General features: G+C 43.7%; 1 protein-coding gene across 5 annotated transcripts in view; it reads right to left on the reverse strand.

The window, feature by feature from the left end:
- PHACTR2 (phosphatase and actin regulator 2) overlaps positions 1-20,950 on the reverse strand; it is a 131,213-nt gene that overhangs the window by 71,890 nt on the left and 38,373 nt on the right. Inside the window, exon 1 of one of the 5 annotated variants that reach the window (XM_063390231.1) lies at positions 1,068-1,182. The exons of 3 other annotated variants lie outside the window; for them this stretch is intronic. In XM_063390231.1, the coding sequence (XP_063246301.1) occupies positions 1,068-1,077 (10 nt within the window). In that variant the 5' untranslated portion in view covers positions 1,078-1,182. Of the gene's footprint in view, positions 1-545; positions 801-1,067; positions 1,183-20,950 lie in introns of those variants that run through there. One more of the 5 variants, XM_063390230.1, reaches the window with a different exon arrangement.

A 20,950-nucleotide genomic window follows, 5' to 3' on the forward strand; every position in this document is an offset into this window, starting at 1 on the left:
AGAAGCTCGTACTATTTTCAAAAACTTGCAAACAGCCAGGACCGCTTTATTTTGTTGGGGGAGGGGGGGGGGCGGAGTGGGGAGGAGAGGAGAATCCGAAACTGTTCCACTCATACGCTATTTATTTATTTTCAACAGTCTGCTTACACATAAAATGTCCTGGAGCTAAAAGCGACCAGCTGGGCGGGTTACTTAGCCGCGCTCCTGGGCGAGGTGCCAGAGCTCCTTCCCTTCCCTTTCCCTACGAAGGGGAAGCCTTCGTACTTCTTCATTTAATAACGGGGAAAGAAGGAGCCCCGAGCCGCGGAGGAGGCGGGAGGCACGGCGGAGCCTCTCGCCCCCCGGGGGCCGCCAAGCCGGGCAGCTCAGCGCCGAGAGCGGCCGCCCCTCCCGCTCCGCTGCGCTCCCAAGGAACGGGGCAGCGGCACCGCTCCGCCGGCCCCGGGCACCGCGGGCACCGCTCCGCCGGCCCCGGCACCGCGGCTCCCCCGCCGCCGCCCCGGACCCCCGGCGGGAGCCCCCGCCCCGCCGCCCCCGGTACTCACCGCCGGCCGGCTCGGGCAGCGTGGAGACCGAGGTCTGGCCCATGGCTTGGCCGGGAGGCGCTCACGCCGCCCGCGGGGCGCGCAGCCTCCGCCGCGGCTGCTCCCGAGGGCACATCCCGGTGCTGGCCGGGCCCGCGCTCCCCGCCGGCTGGCGGGGGCCGGCTGCTCCGGCTGCGGGCCCGCGGCTGCCGCCTGTCATCCCGCCGAGCCGCCCGGACACCGCCGCGGCCCCGGCCCCTCGCCCCCGCCCCGCTCCGCCCCGGCACCGCCTCGGCCCCGCCCGGCCGGGGGGCTCCGCGCCGGGATTGCAGAGGTTTTTATAAATTAAATTTTATAAAACAAAAATTTTAAAAAATCAAAGAAAGACACTCCCCCCCACACACACACCCCACGCCTTCAGCTACGCGGAGTTTGGGAAGGACGGTGCGCAACTGGCGGGGCGTCCCGCGCTGCTGGCGTCCCGGTCCCTGCCCACCCTCGCCCTGCTCCAAAGCGTTAGTCCAGACACAGAGTTATTCCCACCCCTTCTCATCTCCTCGGAAGGTACAGGGGAAATTTGAGCATCCGCAGGAGCGATCCCATCGCCCCGTTTGAGGAGCTCTACTGCTGGGAGCAGTTTTCAGGGCTGCGCTGCCGTCACGAGTGGAAGAGGAGCGCTCGGGCAGCGCATGGGAGCCTGACCGGGCTCGTTTGGCTGTGGCTGAGGTCTGGAAAAGTGCCCGACCCTCACCACACACACAGGTACATAATCGAAGACAAGACTATTTCTAGTTCTGAAAGAAAGAAGATGGTCAAAGACAGCGGTATCCAGACAGCACTCTGCCGTAAGAGGTGACAAGAAGGGACAGAATCAATTATCCAAACTTATGGGGAGGTGGGGGAAAACAGACATTGTGCATATAGCACTAGGGCAAAACGAACCAATGATTGTCTTCCTTAAAGCATAAGCATCATCCAAGCAGTAATACATGCTTAATGCTAGAGCAAACAAGTAAGTGATACCACTGGTGAAAAAACAGAGACAAAAATAAAATAAAAAATAAACCACTGCCGAAAAGTTGAGCATCTAATAACTACTACTGTGCAAACAGAAATAAGCAGGGAGATGCATACATATCACAGGAAGACACTTGAGGCTCACCTAGAGAACATCTATTGGCAAAATATGGTGAAATTACCATTTCCCTGTGGTCTGGAAATCTACAGAAAAATCCTAGAGGGGCTGAAGTGATGTCTGGCTAGCTGATCTTTGCATGTGTTGGCACTGTGGTGTGTTTCAAGAGATGGAGAAGTGTGTTAATGTGGGGCCCAAACCAAGGACACAGAAGGAGCACAGGAAGTAGCTGCTGCCTGCATGGCAGGCAGAAGAATTGTGATTCTAAGATGCTAATACATGGAGAATGCAACTAATGCTAGATTTCATGTTTTTTTATAGAAAATAGGTCCTGGTAAATAGCTCTTTTATTTCCTCATTTTATATGATTACGCATTAAATTGCTAGAGGCTTGAGTGTAATAGACTTGTGCTAGGCACTTGATTTAGTAAGAGAAAAAAAAGTGAGTACAGCACAAAATTAATAAAGTACAAGCAGATGAAGAACTAAATGAAAAGCAGATCAATTGTCCAAGCAGCACTAGCATTTAATGAGGATGTTTCTGTTGGTGAGCTGCAGGGAGGCTCTTCAGAGTTTTCATCAGGAATCTGGAGAAGTATTATTTCAAACAGCTTTAAAAAGACTAAATAAATCACCACTGGCAGCAATTTTAGACAGAGTAAATATTAACAGAGTGATAATGAGAACAAGGCAGTCACAGAGTTATCTGGATTATTTAATAAACTCCGGTCTTTCAAAGAAGTCAGCTTTAATAGAGTCAAAAATGGAAAAAAGTCATACTTGTAGGATGGCACAACAGAATCTATATGGCCAAGGAATGTATCTTTGAAAGTCACTCCATATGGGAGCTTGGAGCAATTCAACATTAGCTCCTACTGACATAGTGCTGGTAGAAAAGGGATTGATATGTACATATAGCTGTGCAGGTCGAAAAGGATAGGTAGAAGTTCCATTACATCATTGTGCTTTTTATCAGACAAAAAGTGCTGTCCCATATCTAGTGTTGCTGTCTGTCCCTTAAAAAGACGCTGTGTGATGTGAGAGATCCACAAGAGATCCACAAGGTAAGATGGAAATTGCAGAAAGCAGTCTTCAACAAAAGGTCTGTAAAAAGCCACTGCACTTGGGGAAGACAGACATGATGCATTTTAACTTAACAGCGCCCTTGTAAGGGAAGAACAGCATTGCAACACTCCTGGATGTTCAGGCACTGAAGACTCTTTGTCTGACAGCCCCAAATCCAGGTTCCATACAAAGCTTGGTGTTGAAGACAACCAAGTGGGGCTTGTGCAGAGAACCAGGCTGAATTGTGCAGTGGGAGCCCTGAATTGTACAAGGGCAAGGTAGAGGGGCTAATGGTCCCTGTGTCAACTCAAGGAAAGGCTTCCAGAAGGGCATCTTGTCATATGGACAACTTCTGTCATTATTTTCTCAGGACTTTTTTTGCATGCAATTTGGCACGTTCATTTTTCTTACCTTGAAGAATTATTTTTAAGGGGTTTGTTTTGAGAAACTCAAGTTACCCTTTGGAGTCACTTGTAAACAGGAACATAAAAGTGTTCCTGTCTGCCTCTGGTGAATCTCATTGATTTTATCAAAGGAAATTGTGTTCCCCTCCTGCGTCAAAGCCCAGTTTACAATGCAAAAGTGTATACCATCTGTCTGCAATGATTCACGTGAGCTAATAAAGTCCTTAAAGTCAATTCATGAGCTAAATAAATGAAATTTAGTTACCACATACTTCATGTAATTGAAGTAGGTACCAATTTTTTTTTGGTTTAGTTGTGGTGTTTGTTTCTGTCTTTTTCTTCCTAAGTTAACTGATGGTGGCAACTTTCTTTTCTATGAATGGTAAGGGAAACTGGGCTGTTAAAAGATATATTACATTTCTCATATGTAGAGCTATATATATGGAATTGTAACAGGTCTATTTCGATGTGTTTACTACACTGAGATGATGGATGGCAATAGATGACTTACAACTTGTGGGATGTTGTTGCCTGGTCTTTACAGTTCTGTAGGCTCACATAAAGAGGCATTTTAGAAAGGTGAAATTGTATTACTATCCTCTCAATTACTGTGATTAATTTATGGCCCTAAATATAACAGAAGCTATGAGGAGGGTCTATCACATTTAATTCCAGGATTCATAATGCAGGACTGGCAAATGTAAGAGAAAAAGACTGTTTTCCAGGTGCTTATTAAGAAAAACCAAGAGGATGGCACTGAGTCCAGAGCCAAAATGATCCAAAGAGGTAATTTCTTATGTGGTCCACCCACTCACAACTCCTGCCAGTGTGAAGAAGATGAGCAGCACGGTGCCAGACAGGCTGCAGAGCTCAATGATACAACAAACAAAGCAAAGGTCATGGCATGGAGCAAACACAAGCAAGCAGCTAGGTCATTTTTTAGTCATGGTCACAGTAAGGTTTGTAACAATGACATTGAATCCGTACCTGCCTGTAGAGAACCTGCAGCTATTAGGGGATGGTGCCACCACAGTCTCTTCACCTGAGACTGAAACATCAGCTGTGGTTGAGCAAAAAGCTAGTTCTGTTTTCTGTGAAACCGAATGCAGTTCTTAAACAGGCACTGTCAAAACAAATCCCAGGCCATGTCCATGGATTATACAGGCATCATATCGGGAATTTAGGCCATTTCCTTTTAATAATCAGAGACTTTTTCAATAACCCCAGAATATTGTCTCATTTGAAAACATTTAAAAATATTTTTATGTGTCCTTTTTTTTTTCACTTTTAATGGCTTAGTAATGCTGTGTCTTCACCAGTGTCACCTACCATTTTCAGTGCCCAGTAAGGAAGAATTCAAGGTCTTTTTTTCCTGTCCTTTTTTTTTCCTCTTTTTCTTTCCTTTCAAAAAGAACTTGAATTCTTCCTCAAAAAAGAGGCTGTTGTTTTTGTGAGTGATCATCACCAGTCTTTGTTGGAGTCTAGAACATCCCTCTGGCCACCCTGGAGGGTTTGGAGACCGGACAGGGGGGTCTGGGATCTGTACAAGGGGATCAACCAGCCTCACACAGAGCACAGGAGGACACTGCCTCTGATCCCTGTCCACAGGAGTGAATGCCCACATTGTATGAAGAATCACAAGCTGAGAAAATTCAAAATAAGTATTATTTAGTTTATCATAGAATGTAAATGTAGAATCTAGGATTCTCAGTATATGGGGTTGAAGAGGCAAGATGGAGGAATTGGGGAGTGGCCCCTGTGCTCCTTGTTCTTGTTCTCGTTCCCCATTTTCTGCTGAGTTGGATCTCAAGGATTGGTTTAGAGTAGAAATGACATGTTAACATAGGTAGTAAGTATTGGTAAGATTTTGTAAATAAAAAGTACGTTTTGGACAGTGGTTGGATCAGGGGAATGGTACAAAAGGCCCGGGACGCTCTGATCCGCCCAGTCCGCCGCGTGTCCTGCTCTGCTGGGGATGCCTCACAGAGCTGAGAAAGAACTAAGATAAGGTACCCTGCCAGGGAGGCCTGGCAGAGCTGAGAAAGAACTGAGATAATGAAGAATAAACAACCTTGGAAATGTGCACTGGCGGACTCAGCTTGTCGTCTCTGCCTCCGGTGTGAAATACTTAGGGCAAAGAGAAGACGAAAAACCTTATTACCCCTGGGAACCGCAACCCCGAGGTGAATCTCAGGGAAAAGCAACCCTGAGAAGTCTTCCTCTCACAAAAAAACCCCATTGCATATACTGTCTACATAGTAGAATGGAAGGCAACTACACAGAACTGAGCCTCTGTAGTTCAGCCTCTAAATTTGGAAGCTAAGGGTTCAGAACTTTAGGTCACAGGAGTTAATATGCAAATAAGGGGTTTTCTGATCAAAACATACAGCAGAAACTTTTTGGATGAGATTTGCTTGTTCACATTGAGATTGCACTGGGTGATGGGTAGCAAGGCCATTAGCTGTGAAGGATCTGAGGGGCTCAGACCTGTTTAGTATTCAGGTGATCTTAAATCCTGTTTCAATGTCTGTTCTTATTTATCCTTACTAGATCTTTGCCATTAGAAGCAGGAAAACCAGCACAGCTGGGCAAACCCATTCCTGGTGATTTGGCAGAGACAGGTTTTCTTTCTGCTCACAAATTATCTCCAAATAGATTCTGCATTTGCAAACCTGTTTTGCTACTCTAAATTATTCACCATAACAGTTTGCAAACCAGTTTTGAACACTGGGAAGCAGGTAAACAATTCATGGCAGCAAGAGTTCAATAATTTATTACCCAGGCTGTGTGCTAGGTGCCCTCAGTCGTGGGCCTCTCTTTGTGCTCTCTGACTCAGGGGTTTTACCTGTGCCTGGAGGCAACTGGCATAAAACCACATCAATATGGTTTTAAATGGTTAGTAATTAATGCTTATGTATCTACTTGTGTGGTTTTATCATCTAATCTGTAGCTTTCTTTTGTTGTATCCTTTAACTTAACATTGCTCTTTCCTATATTAAGGAACTTGTAGCAAGTTGATCTGGGGATGACTTCTACAGACTTGAACATTTGGAAGTATGTTGAAAAATCTCCACTGTCATTTTAATAACAGATTGCAATTTCTGTGGTATTGTACACACTGGACTTTTACAGTAATTTACAAACTGTGTGTGGTTGAAAGGCAGAAAATAGAAAGAAAAAGGTCCCAACACAAATATCAGTGAGTCATGAAGAGCAGTTCTCTCCTATGCATATTCCCCAAGTTCAGAAACTGCCTTATACCCCCAACTGTGCTTTCTTCCTAACATTTCAATTTCTACAGGCTTCATCCCCAGCCAGTTCTGTTCTACAATATCTTTTAAAGGCATTTGCTTTCCCTAATGTTCCTTAAAGGCAAATTCTAAAGCTCTAAATCCCTCTGAGATTTTAGACCTTTCCCTCCATCCCACACTTGTTGCTAATGTTTGTTTGCTTTGCTTGTGATGATCTGGAGACAGTTCCCTTGCTTCACTTCATCAAGCCTGGCCTATGCAGGAACCTTCATTTTCTCACAGACTCAGAGTATTTTTTTTTTCCTTAGCATTAGTATTAATAGTACTAATTATTTGGAGTACTATTATTTTCAAATCTATTGTTTAAAAATTTCAGCTGCCTAAAGGCTTTTGATATAAGTAGTAGAAGTGATGTAGTGCAGATTTTGGAGAACTACTTGTGTAATATTATGAAAGTTAAAAAACAAGAGATTAATCAGACCCATCTGACACAAGTGTTGGAGTTTTTTAATTTGAATTTACTGAAAACTAATATGCTATAAGAAATGTGTGCTCTTCAGAATAAGACTCTTGCCTTCTTTTAAGAAGGTCTACGTAGTGTTCATTTGATGCTGGCAAAAGCTCCTTCTGTTTTTGTTTAATGCACCAAGGGAAGCTGGCATACTGGATTACATTATGTCCCTAAATCAGATATTCCTGAAAAACAGGTGAAGAACCCCCAGTAGGTGACATGACATATTACCCAGAGTCTGTAAGATCACACCCTAATGCTTAAAAATGTAAATGCCACGGTCTTCGTTTAAATTTTAAACCTTGAATTTTCAAAAACTCTTCTACATGTTTATGACTGTTAGTTGCACAAACTCTTGATGTTAATGTACTTCACACAGGACCATTTCCTTTGTGCCTCATACTGACTCCTGGATCCCAGCACCTCCTGTTGTGTGGCAGCACAGTGACAGCACAGGACAGAATTTCCTTTCCAGGCAGAAAATAACCATCAGACATTTTCCAGTCAACAGTGTGTTTGTCACCAGATTTCAATTTTGTCCAGGGTTCCAGATTTATGATGAAAGACAAAAAAAGGACTACATTAGAAACTATAAATAGCATTCTGCCTGTCCTAGTTCAAGCCACTGGGGAAGAAGAAAACAGTGGCGTAACAATGACACATTGGAGTGTAGAGTTCCTCAATAGTCGGGTTTCTGCCAGGTTTTCAAAGGCTTTAGCTGCTGCTAAAGTTTGTATCAGTAGCTACAATAAACAGAATGAACAGGTCCCTTTACTGATACAAGCTGGCATGTCCCCAGCAGAGAAAATGAAGTAGTGCTGCCAAAGGCAGCTATTCTTACTACAGGTCACCACCTTTCCTCTTCCACCTCTTCTCTCAAGGCCTGTTGAGTCTTCACTGTGCTCACCATAGCAGTGGCATGGTACTGGAGGTCCCTGATTCATCATTTCAGGGAAAGACTCCTACCAGCTGGACCAGTTCCCCTTGGGCATTTTTTCTCTCTCGCATCTGGGCCTAACAGCAGCCTCTGGCTGCCTTCTGGCTGCTGCTGCTGCAGCAAAGCCCAGCCGTGCAGAAGAACTTCTGTGCTCTCCAGCCTGTCCAGCAGTGCCTCCTCACTTCAGAGAAGGCAGCCATAACTCTGATCCAGCTGCACTAACAATTTCCCTTAGGAAAACACAGCTTGCTGCTTGTCAGGGCACGTGTGGTGGTTGCTGGCTGTGGCTTTTCCTCTATGTTTCCAAGCTCCTTAATGAATCACTGCTTTTTGGCACTGGAGCAAAATAAACACATCATTTTGGATGCCTTTGCCAAATGTATGTACACTTGGAGCAGGTTCTGAATGATAGAAAGCAAAAGGTTTAATGAAATGTGCAGGCTGACTAGTTAAAAGTCTCAAAAGAGCCAGAAAATATGAAACTGAGGGTCACAACAGTCTCATCAGCCCCCAAGTTGTTCAGATCTTGTGTATTTTCTGGAACACATGGACGAGACTTACCAGTAATGTATTCGCTACAGCCCTCAACAGGAGAAAGCAGTAATAGAAAGCAGCACAGGGGTGCAGGATCACTCATCAGCATGATGGTTAGATGCTACCTCTTTCCCTTTCCCCTTTCCCCTTTCCCCTTTCCCCTTTCCCCTTTCCCTTTCCATTTCCCTTCCTCTTTCCATTTTTCTTTTCTGCATATTAACCAACTCAGTGTAGCTACATGTAGCAGAGCAGAGTTTTGCACTGATGCTTCCTAGCCTGTGTGAACGGGAAAAGACATCCAAGAAAAAATTTGGCAGACGTACTGAATGAAATTTCTCCTTTGCTCAAGCCAGCCGTGTGTGCATACCTTGCCATGCACTTTGGCCCTTTTGAAGTGCATCAGCCTGCCCATGACTTCAACAACATCCATTTGCTCTTGCTGACTTGAGTGAGAATTGAGAAAACGTTTCGAAAATGTTTGGCACCAATGTTCTTCTAGTTCCTCTCCATTCAATTAGATTTTAGAATGAATTCAAATGTATGGCTGGGCTATAATTAGCTCTGAAGGACAGAAGGCCACTGGGGACTGGCTCTTTTCTCTTTAAATGGCCAGCTGTAAAGACACTACCTTGAACAATATCCTGAATGCCAGCAAGGTTTCAAACCTGGACCCATGCCTGATTAACTGCCAAAAATCAGAATCATCTCTGCCTTTGGCAAATCAAAGTCCTTCCCTATGAAGCTGGTTTACTACAGAAATATCTGGACCAAAATGCAAGTTTCAGCCTTCAGTTTCCTTTCACCGTATGTTTCTACTACTGTGAAAATGTGGACTTTTTTTATCCTACTGGGAAAATGCATTTTTTCCACTCTCCCATGACTCTGAAACATCTGAAAGATTCTCCCTCCAAGCTGAAGAAAAAGAAGGGGGAAAAACTTCACCTTTTGGCAAAGACACAGATGGAAATTTTTGACTCAAAAGAGGATTTTCAAAATAAAATAAAAGAAGCATGTGAAAACAAGGGGTTATAATGGAAACTATTTTCATAGCCAGCTCTAAAGTAAGCACTGCTGTTCCAGAGACACATGGTACTGATGCAAACATTGGTTGGAAGCCAAAACCCCTAGCATGCTAGTGGAATCCGGAAGCACTACAATATTAAATACACCTCAAAATATATGTCAGACTTCTCCCCGTGTCTGTTCCACTTATTCTTCACAGCAAGACACCATACACTTAATTCATCAGTGGCTGCAGAGTAACAATAAAGAGCTGCTGGTGGATGTTCTTTCCTGCACCACTCTTGCTGAACAGTCTTCTGGAAGACCCTGGCTTATTATTCCCATTTTGCAAATACTGAGCCAATATCCACTTTCCATCTGCAGCACTTACACAGCATCTATTATTATAGCATGTGAGCACCTCTTGCTGGTCCTAGGGAAGTGTTGCTATCCCCAAGGTACCATTTCCATGTTTCATTTGGGGTGATGGGAGGAGGGAGCATGCTACAAAAGGTGTGAGGGCATCCTGCTCAGCTGTACTCCTCATTGGCAGACTCTTTCTCCTATCTTTTGTCTGCTTCTTTCAGATGCTACAAAGCAGTTGTCCTGGCCCTGGACAGTTTTCTATCATGGAAAATCCCCTGTTCCTCTCTGGTGAGATCCCAGCTGGATTCCTGTGACTCACTCAGCACATGAACAACATGGACCTGTTCAAACAAGTCCAGAGCAGAGCCATGTAGGATTAGAGGAATGGAGCCCCTCTCCTGGGAATACAGGCTGAGAGACCTGGAGTTGTTCAACCTGGAAAGGAGAAGGTTCAGGGACACCTTATAGCACCTTCCAGTATGTTAAAAGGGGCCTACAAAAGAGCTGAGAGGGACTTTTCACAAGAGTGTGTGGAGATGGGACAAAGGGCAATGGCTTGAATCTGAAAGGAGGTAGGTTTCAATACCATATCAGGAAAAAATCCTTCATTGTAAGGGTGGTGAGACACTGGAATAGGTAGCCCAGAAAGCTGGTACATGTCCCATCCCTGGAAATATTTAAAGCTAGAAAGAGCTCTGAGCAACCTGACCTAGCTGAAGATGGGGGGTTGGACTAGATAACCTTTCAGAGGTCCCTTCCAGTCCAAGCTACTCCATGATTATTTTTGCACCTGCCATGATTACAGCTGTGGTGCTTGGCCTACATCTTTGCTGAAGATAGCCCACAACCAGTTACAAGTGTCTAAAACAAAGGCATAAAATAAATGTCCTGCTTTTGTGCAGACTGTCTTTCCTGCAGATTTGAGGCTTTTGCTCACAGTTCTTGCCTCTCAATTAAATGCAAACACTAGCTGACACTTTTCACAGGAGTAAGGCTGGTGGAGCATCCCCCTTTCCACCTGTATTCCCCAGAGGTTTAATAGGAAAGCAGTGTCCCCTCCCTGCTGGCTCTATCATGGTCTGGACGGCTGCAGAGACACACCAGCACTAGCAGAGCACTGACTGAAGTTGCTGCTTCCCTGCCTGTCCAGCCCCAGCTCCCCACAAGGCTCTCCATAAAGAGGATCCACAGGGTTCACAAAGAGCAGCCAGTGGCAAGCAAGCAGGGCTGGCAAAGCTCACAGCCTGCTCTGCCAAGAATTCATAACACCCCCAGAATGGGAATGTGTTCTGTGGGCTTTGAGTGACAATGTCAGAAAGGTGTGATGGGTTCAAAGATACCACCAGATCCAATATCATGCTAACATGTGCACCATGCACCTTTCTCCCCTCCCAAGCACTTGTCTGGGGTTTTGTTTTGCTTTGAACCTTCAGAATCAGCTGCTTTCATTCTCCTAATTCGAGGTAGCTGTCTCTGCAGTAGGTTTTTCACTCCACTTGTTCCTAAGGCCATCCTTGATGTTGGGAAACATATCATCCCCTTTTAACTTCTGTATGACCAAGTGTGCATGGCTGTGCATAGGGAGGGCTGAAAAGGGTCGAGTTTTTCTTTGTGCTGTAGCAGAATTCTGCTCTGCTAGCATCTCCCTGGTGAGGGCTGCTTTTAGCAAGACAGAAAGCATGGTGAGCCTGGCCTCCAGCTCCTCCTGTATGCGTGGCACTTGGTCTTCACATGGATATTATTTAAATCAAGTGTCAATCTGTGAGTCTCATTTTGCTATTTAAATCCTCGTGTGTCATTCATTGACTTGCTGGTGGCCAGGGGAACCAGTGTGCTTCAACCATGCTAATCCTGGGGGTCCTTTTTGTCCTGGTTTATTTCAGGTTCGTTCAGTTGCAAACCCACACACAAGGAAACTAAAAGAATTACATTAAATAAGGCAAGGGTGGTTCTTGGGAAAAGTGCCTTTACCAAGACTAAACATCAATATTGCACATTTTTTCAATCTGCTTTTTTAATACAGCAGATTGTTAATGCAGCACATTTAGTCAGTTCAAATGAAAAAAAAATCCTTAAATTAAAATCAAGCAACATTAGAGCCAGATGGGCTATAGGGGCAAAAATGCAGAGACTTTTAAAGCTAATGTAAATGTAATATTATTGCTTTCAACTACAATCCAATTGAATTGGGCTGACAGAAGAAATGCCCAGGAAGATAGCTCTGTGAGGAAAATCCAGTTAAATAAATAGTACATCAGATGTTTTCATGGTTCTGTGGCTCACTGAATTGCATTCCAGTATAGAAACAGCAAAGCTGATGTGGGAAAGCCAGTAATAAGACCTTTACTGGTATGTCACCTACTGGGAGAAAAAGGACTTAATTTCACAGTGCCTTTTGGAAGTATTTGACTGTAGATAACATTAACCCAAGAAGACCCCTTGTGAAAGGAAGAAAATACACATTTCTGAAAACATGACCTACTTGGGGAGCCCTCGTGGCCCCTTCCATGGTCCCCAGTAGCTCTGGAAGCCAGGAGGCAATGCCAAACTCCCTCTAAAGCCTCATGTGGGCGCAAGGCACAGCCCCATGTCATGCAGAACTGCCTTTATGTGCACTGCAAATGGCTTGTACTGGGCTCCCTGGATGGAAGACAAATGCCTTTGGTTGTGGGCTATTACCCACAAAATCTGGCTTGGCATTATTTTCTGTAAAGTCACTTGGGGAACTGTGCTAGATGGTGATAAAAAAAAGGTACTCTACCGAAGACACCCACACCACTCCATCATTTCTCTTTTTAAACAGTTACCCTTTCCAGAATACTGGAGACATTTCCTTGTATGTTAGCTGTGTGCCACAGTAAATAGTTGTTTCCCCCCAAATCAGTAAGCAGAAGTCTATATAAAGTGTCACCTACACAGGTGATGGGGCAGGACAAGGGGCACGCCAAAGCATTCTCAAGCTCAGATCCCACTCACTCAAGCTACTAAAATTCAACACAAGATGTCTCTGCAGTTTTCCCATGGACTGCACAGTAATTCTGAAGCACAACCTTGACTCACACATGGTGATAAAACCCAGTGCCTGTAAATCTGTGAATGTAGCTGGCAGTCATAAAGTAAATTATGCAGAGGTCAGGTCAATGGTCCTTTCTATGTTTATTCCTCTTATTTAATGGTCCATTGCTGGAGACAGACTGAGAACTTTCAGAATGTTTTACAATGTATTTATGCAACCAAGAAGTGTGTCCTGTGCTTTCCATCCCCATTATCCTGATGTGCTGAACATAAATCAGAGTGCAGTATGCAGATTAACATTTGAGGAAAGCACAGAGCACTTTTTAGGTTTTTCAATAGTGTATACAGAGAAAAAATGTGTTTCTTTCTAGAGTAGCCCTTAAGAGAGATCATCTTTTGGCTAAGGGAAAAAATAGGGCCACCTTCAATTTGTGCAGCTGAATTTCACAAAAGCTCAATGTCCCAGCATGGGACATCTGGATCCAGGCAGATTTCCATTCAATTCAAGACCAAGTGTGGTTAAAATAACATTACATTGTCAGGGGTCAGATCCTTGCAGCTCAAGCTAATAAAAGTCAATTTTTTTAAAGGTACAGAGATTCAACCCTTGCTCAGCACTCAGTACTAACTCCTGGCCTCACAAGGCAGGTTCTGTTTAAGTAAAATAATTCATAAAGTGAATGTATTTGCAGTTATATCCATGTATAGATATGTGAAATGGATGCAAGTCAGTTGCATGCTGTCCCAGGTAAAAAACCACAAATTTTTCTGTGTGGCCAGGATCACTGAAAACCTTCTCAGTGCACAGACACTTGTTTTAAACCATCCTATTAATCCTACAAGATTTTTAGAAGTCTGAATAGGAGTTCCAGCAACAAGACTTCCTGCAGTTCACATCTCTGGACTGGAAGTGGTATAGAAAGGAAGACATATTAGAGATGTCTATTTACCACTCTAATAGAAAAAAAATCTGCTTTTTAAGGTATTTCATCAGTCAACTAGTAGATGAAACACTTTAATAAAACTAGTAGTGTTATTAAACTAGTATGATGCTAGTAACCTATTCAAATCTGGCATTTCCTTATGATATGATAAATATTACATGGTTTTATAAATAATTTGGCCCATCAAATTAACTAGTATGAGACAACTGGATCCACAATTCATGCAAGGTATTTTTTGTTTGTATAAGTTGTCTAGCAACACTGGTTAACTAATGGACCATAACACACATTTTCTGAAGTTTTCTTACACTTATGTGTTAATTTTTACACTGAAATTGACTTGTCTGACTGCCAACTGTTCCAAATGACATGACATTACGTAGCTCTCAGGTTATTGCTTGCTAAAAGCTGAGTCAGTCTAAAGGACAAAAGACAATCCAGAATATGGGGGAGGGTGACCTTCTCCACAGACAGAACATTTCCGTGCACACATCACGAGTCTGCTGCCAGCAGCCTGGTGCTGAACTGCCAAAACGAGTCACCATTCTGCTCCTCCTTGGTGCTCCTTCACTCAGGTCACTACAACGTATTTCACTGACAATAAGTTTTACACCTAAGATACTACAAATTTGCTGGGGCAGTAAAGACCTCTAAAGCTCAAGCACATGTGCAATGAAGCAGCCACCTTTGAGCTCTGGGATTCCTGGTTTTCCCTGGCAAGGCACTTGATCAGCATTTGTACTGGCTCAAATACCATGCAAGGACCCACGCCGTATATTTTTCGTACACACAAAAAACCCCTACCCCCATTATAATTGCAATCAAGCCTTTATGAAAACTCTGCTACCTACATCAGGCTAGGCACTTTTAGAGAAGAGATGTGTCAATATAACTGACAAGTTAAAAATAGCAGAAAATAAAGCAAGCACTCTGTGTCCTTAGGTCCCTTTCTTCCCTTTCTTCCAGGAAGCTTCCAAGTTTTGAGAGTTACAACAAAGTTCCATGTGCTCCATCTTATCCAATTCTCTTTCTTGTGCATTTTTATTGACCCTTAGAAAGCTGGCATGTTTTATCACATTAGAATTCAATGTAAGAAACCTGAACACATGCTCATGCTTCACTGCTCAGTGGTTATTAGAATAATCTGCAGGAAACAACACCACAATAGGGCATTGTTTGTGAATGTGAGCAAAAGGCTACAAGGAAAGCCTGCACCCAGAGCTGACTCCTTGGCTCTCGTTCCCTTTGCTAGGAAGAATGCACATGTTGTGTGTGTTGGCTATTTCTATCACAGTCAGTCTCTTATGCATCCCAGGAGAGAAGGTACAGCAAGGGCACATTTATCCTGAAAACACGGAGTAGCTGGAAGTGTGCTCAGTGGGAGGTGACCAGGGGTGGCATAAAGCAAACCTCAGGCTCCTCCTCATTGCAATATTTGAGTACCCCACAGTACCCAGCAAACAGAACTGCAACAGGCGTAATATAGGCATAGCTTTGTGAGGAATCATTTCCTTTAACTGAATTTGCTTGACTCCACAAACTTTCAGTTCCACAGTCCTCAACCCCCTCCTTCATTGCTGCCCAGCCACACAGGCCCCAGTATGACCTGTACACTGGAGCTTTCCTCCTTGGTAACTACATGTCCCCCTGGGAGTACCACCACAGCTGCTGGCACCACAGCAATGCCCTGCTGGCACTCACGCTGGTGGAGAAATAGTGCCCAGTCCCTTTTGAAGAGTCCTGGAGAGTCCTGAAGGCTGTGCTTGATGAGGAGCCTTTTCAAGTGACATGGGGCTGTCCAGAGAAAGCATGTTTGGGGAAAAAGCTTATCCTCCCTCCTAGGATCCCCATTCCCAAGAGATGAGCTTAGATACCACAGTGCTGGATAGTGAGGCTGTCTGTCATCTATGTCACAGGGGCTCTATTTCCAGCCTAAATACCACACAACACCACCATTTAGATGGAAAGACCCTTTCTGTCCATCCATGCAACAGCTTGGGCAGGACACAGAACAGTTTAGGGATGGTCCTTGGCTCAATATTGTTTTCTGCTTGAAGGGATTAATTCCTGCTTCTCCGACTTTCCAGTGACAGAAATAACCTGATCTTTTTGCTGGTATAGTACCAGTGTTTCAGGACTTTTATCCTGCCAGCTGGGATTAGGGGGAAATACTGGTCATGCTTTTGCATGGAGAATAAAGTACTGTTAACATAGTGGCATAGGGCTGGGCTCTTGCTTCTAGTTCTCCTTCCAAAAAAACCCCACCAAAACCAAAACCAACAAAAACCAAACTAAAACAACAACAAAACCAGCCAAAAAACCCCAACCAGCTTCTGCATTTTAAGTAGGTGCAGAGAAGGACAGACGAGGGCCCTCAGCAGCAGGCTGTGTTATCACATACATAGTCTATTTAAGGCCTAATGAACTGCCTGTTATTTTAGGCACTGTGGAGTTTGCAGACACCGTCTGCGTACTCCAACGACAGCATTACAGCATTCACCCTCACCACAACCCACTCTGCTGCTTCCAGCTCTTTTGTCCCAGAAGGCCTCTTCTGGCAGGGGTGCCCTGTGTAGGATTCTTAGCTGCCACAAAAAGAATGACACCAAAGACTGAGGAACATGATTTAAATGACTTGATTAAAAAAAAATTAAGAAAACAATCTTTCTCTGGAGTACACAGGAGAAAGCCACAGCACCTGCACAAAGCAATGGTAATAAGACTGGAAGTGTTGCCTTGCAGTTTGAAGAGCAGCACCAGTAACCTGAAAGTCAGGTGTAGCCAGTGAAACCTTCCTGCTGTTTGTAACACCCAGGCAGTGTTTAACCATGGGCTTCTCTGCAGCTGTGTAGGAGTTCCAGCTACACTGCCAGGCTGTCAGCAACACTGAGAAATGAGGATGGTGCCCGACTTCAGAGATGCTGGAATAATGCCAGAATCTGCTCCTCCATTGGTGTGAATGGATATAAATGACTTAATTGGTTCTGGCTTACCCCCACCTGCCCCTCTGGCTAGTGCTTAGCACCTGAAATGAACATAAGTTGATGGTTTGTACAAGATCTGTGGCTGGTGCTGGCTCTGGGGTGATGAGAAAGAATTAAATGTCTTTCCTTTAACTAGCTGTGCACTGAAAAGCAGTATAATGGGCATCACTTCAACAAGCTTTGCTGGTGCTGAGAAAGCAGGATAACCAAGGTTTGGGTGTGCCAGAGGTGCTGTTCTGTTGTGTCCGACAGGTGGCAATTAAGGCAAAAGCAGCAAGATTTGGTGGAAACAAAGCCTTTATTAAAACTGGAAGTAGAAATTCTAAGTATTGATTAGGAAGCAACCTGCTGGAGGCTTTCTAACACCTGGGATCCCTCATTTCCAGCCTTCTTAGCAGTTTGTCTCATGTAAGTTATGCAGTATGGTTTTTTACTTGTGCTACTGAATAGTCACCTTCATTTTTCAAATTTGAAATAAACTCAGCATCACCAATGACCAATATTTTAATCTAATATAGATACACACCGACATGTTAATGTAGACTTGTTTTGTTGTTGCCAACAATATACCTCTACAGAGAGATCTTTGTGATATTTAATCATAAATGGGAACTAAGAGGTCCAAATTAGTATTTTCCAGTAAGAAACAATGAAACAATATGTAGGATTATTATAGTTAGAAAGCTGCAAAGGGATTTTAGGGTTAGGTGAAAGGAGATTCAGAATGACAAAATTTTCTTTTCCAGTATCTCAGATTGCATTGTTGCAAGGCTTCCTGAACATTCCTCAGATTTTTGTGTTTCAAGGGAAGATGGGGGACACCAAAGATAGTACTTACTATCCCAGAAGCAGTCACTCCAGTGTTCCAACCAGAGCAAGACAGCACCTTCCAATGTTGCAAGTACATGTAAGGAGTGTCTCAGCTCTCTGAGACAGAGCTCATCAGTTGCATGTGTGCTTCCAGCATAATGTTATTATGCAAGTATTTTTGAAAAGCACTGCCTCTCAACACAGAGCCTCCCAATATGTAACTATGAGCTAATTAGTCTTGTCCCTGATTATATGGCCTTTCCTTTGTCCATACTGAATGCATTTGTTTCTTGCCTAAATATAATTTTGTATTTTCTTGCTAGTCAGTGCCAGTAGCACCACACAGCTGGAGCAAAGGACCAGTTCTTGCTGGATACCTCCCAAATCACACCTGAGTGACAGCTATTCCCAAAGTATACTTGTATTTTGAAACATGGCATTTGGGCGCAGAGGAACTCATCTCATACATAGCATTTAGGTTTTGCATAATTTTAGGTTCTACAAATCAGAACCAAGCCAAGCATCTTCTCGTGCAGCAAGATAGATGTATGAAATGTTTCCCTCAAACCTGTTTTTCCCTCCAATGAAATAATTTGTATTCAATCTCTTAATTCTTTCTGGCTCAGTCTCTGTATCATCTGTTTCATATTTTTGCCTGGGACTGATGTCAAATTCACTAGCTAATGCTTATGAGCCTACCTCATTTACTCTCTTTAAAAATTGTTACAAGGCAGATTAATAATAATTTCTCCAAGAGCATGCAGTTCTCTCATAAGGGAGACCAAGGGGATACATTGTGAACCTTACCTGGTTCACTTCAGAATGTTCCTGAGCCCAGGCAACTCATTGCCTTTCCAGACCACAAACAGAAGGCCAGAAAGCTGTGCCAGCTCCATCTCTGGGCTACAAAACAAATGTCAGCTCCGTGCCTTCATGTGGCCAACTGTTTGCAGCTCTTTTGCAGTACTCTCCCTACTCCCTCCTACTATAGACTAACACATATTGCAGCAGGCTGGGACCTCCCTGCCATACTTGCATCCTCCCATACATACAGGAAAGATGCACCTCGCCCAGCATCCCATCTCTGAGAGTCTCTAAGCACTGCAAGCTCTCCACAGGGTCCGTGCGGTGGCTGAATGTCACCCATGCAAGTCAGCCCTCCACATGCTGAGGAGCGTGTTGGGAATAATCTTTGTTCCTTTGTGTTTGCAGTGTCTCTTGACCTGCAAAAGCATGTGATGCAGCCATCCATAAATATCATGAGAACACAGCTTGTTCTATAAATGAACACGTAATGGAATTTGATTTAGTATAATGAAATAGGAGAAAAATATTGGGAGCAAAGTGGAAATGTTGATATGCTTGAGGATGGTAAATATCGTGGACTAGTCACCTTTAACAGAGCAAAAGCTGAAATAGGTTAGGGGCCACTTCTCAGCTGTGGGAAGTCCTTTCACACCTGTGTAGAGAATCTCTACTTTCTCACATTTGGGTCCAGCTGATGGGATGAGGGAGTTGCCAAGCAGGCAAATCATGGAGCTTGTGAAAATTTTCTTTGCTTTTTCCCTTAGCTGAAAAAAGTCCCAGTATGATACAGGTAAGAGTTTTCTTATAAATTTGTTTCTGTTCCTAGAAACCAAGCTACTGTTAATATCTCCCCAACTCCCCCTTCCAAACAGTATGAGACAGCCAATGGGTGATCCCTGTTGGAGGCAATCTAAATCAGCAATGCATACACTGAACTGACTCAGAACACTCCAACAAACCTGGATTTGAGCACAGCAACCTACTTTCATGGCATCAGTTGCAGAGCTGGAGCTCTGGTGTGCAGTGCATAGCGAGATAAAGGGAAGTACAGAACATAAGCACTCCAAATTCCTCTGCAAAGCCACGGGAAAGCTTTATGGTTGCCAAGATACTAATATCATCAAAATACTTCTTTTCCTTTTTCATTCTGCTCGTAATACACTGTGACTGTGAAAATGGGCAGAAGGAAAAAATAAAATAAAATAAAATAAAATAAAATAAAATAAAATAAAATAAAATAAAATAAAATAAAATAAAATAAAATAAAATAAAATAAAATAAAATAAACCCCAGTCATACAGATACACACAGATCATGCAGACCAGAATGAGAATGTGAAAGTGAAGGGGACCACAGGAGTTATGGGGACCAATCCAACTTGGTAGCAGGCAATAAATGCTTTGCTGTGGGAAGCACCACTTTTGCATCCTGTGGATACTTAGGTGTTTTCCTGAGAAGCTGTGAAAGGCAAAGGTGTGAAAGACTAGTGTGGCATGCCACAAGCAGAGGAAAGGAAAGCCTGAGGTCACAGAACTCCATCCGCCATGCGCCGAGAAGTTTATTTGTGGTGCTTTTCAAGCAAGAACATATCAGCTGTCATGGTGCCAACCCTCTTCTCCATTAGCAGTCTGATCAACTGCATGAGGTTGCACTTACTGCCCTGGGAGAAAAGCTTAAAGGCAGAGCAGAGGAAAGTGAGATCATGGCAAGGGGCAACAATGACACAAAAATGTAGTTAAATGCTGATCTGGGAGGGATTTTGACTCCTGGCTTCACCTTGCTCACCCTGAGGGTGCTCCTTTTAAATGGATGCACAACCTATCTGCATCTGAAAGATGTACACAAACTTTAACACTTGGGAGGCATCTGCTCTACAAGGAGAAAAAAGCCTGAATTTTCAGAATTTCTGATTTTGCTTAAAAAAAATCCCAAAAGTCTGGCTGTGGTTGCAAGCATCAGTGAGGGAACTTAGGGTAATCTTTTCCCCAGATTTGCAAGCCATTCCACAAAGCAGCTAAAAGCAGCATTTCTCTGTCACAACAGGCAATGGGACTGTAGGGAGAAACAGACTTCAAGACTTCACTGATGCACACACAGCATTATTAGTGCAGTGGGAAAACACTACCCTCAGAAGGTGTTCTTAAACCATAGCTTAAACCATAGTGCACTTGGCTTAAGTGGCAGATCACTGGCTTCTCCACCTGCAGGGCAGAGTAAAGTGGTGGGCAGGTCACCACCTGAGAGAGGAATGGGACCCCACAATCATCCTTCTTATTCCTTCCTGGGAGATGATAACATCTTGGGAAATAACACTGGCTCTACTCTTTCTCCTCCAGCAGCTCAAAATAAGACTCTAACGGTACTGAGCAGTATGTCTGCTTTGCCAGTTTTATACTTTCCTACTATTCTTTGCAGTCAGGCTTCCTGAGATACAGTACAAGAGAAAATACAGAAAACTTAGAGAACTTGAGGGTTTGCAAATGTGACAGAAACTTCTGTGAAAATGAAGCGCTTTGTGTAGAGCTACTTCCTCTCCTCTAGTATTTGAGTTAAGGAATTGTCTGGGGGTGACAACACCCACAGCTAAAACAAGGAACATTGATAGATATTATATTATTTTGAGGACAATAAAATAATATAATGCACTGCTTGTCACCCTTA

This window comes from Prinia subflava, chromosome 2, assembly GCF_021018805.1.
Source record: "Prinia subflava isolate CZ2003 ecotype Zambia chromosome 2, Cam_Psub_1.2, whole genome shotgun sequence".
Classification (NCBI taxonomy): domain Eukaryota; kingdom Metazoa; phylum Chordata; class Aves; order Passeriformes; family Cisticolidae; genus Prinia; species Prinia subflava.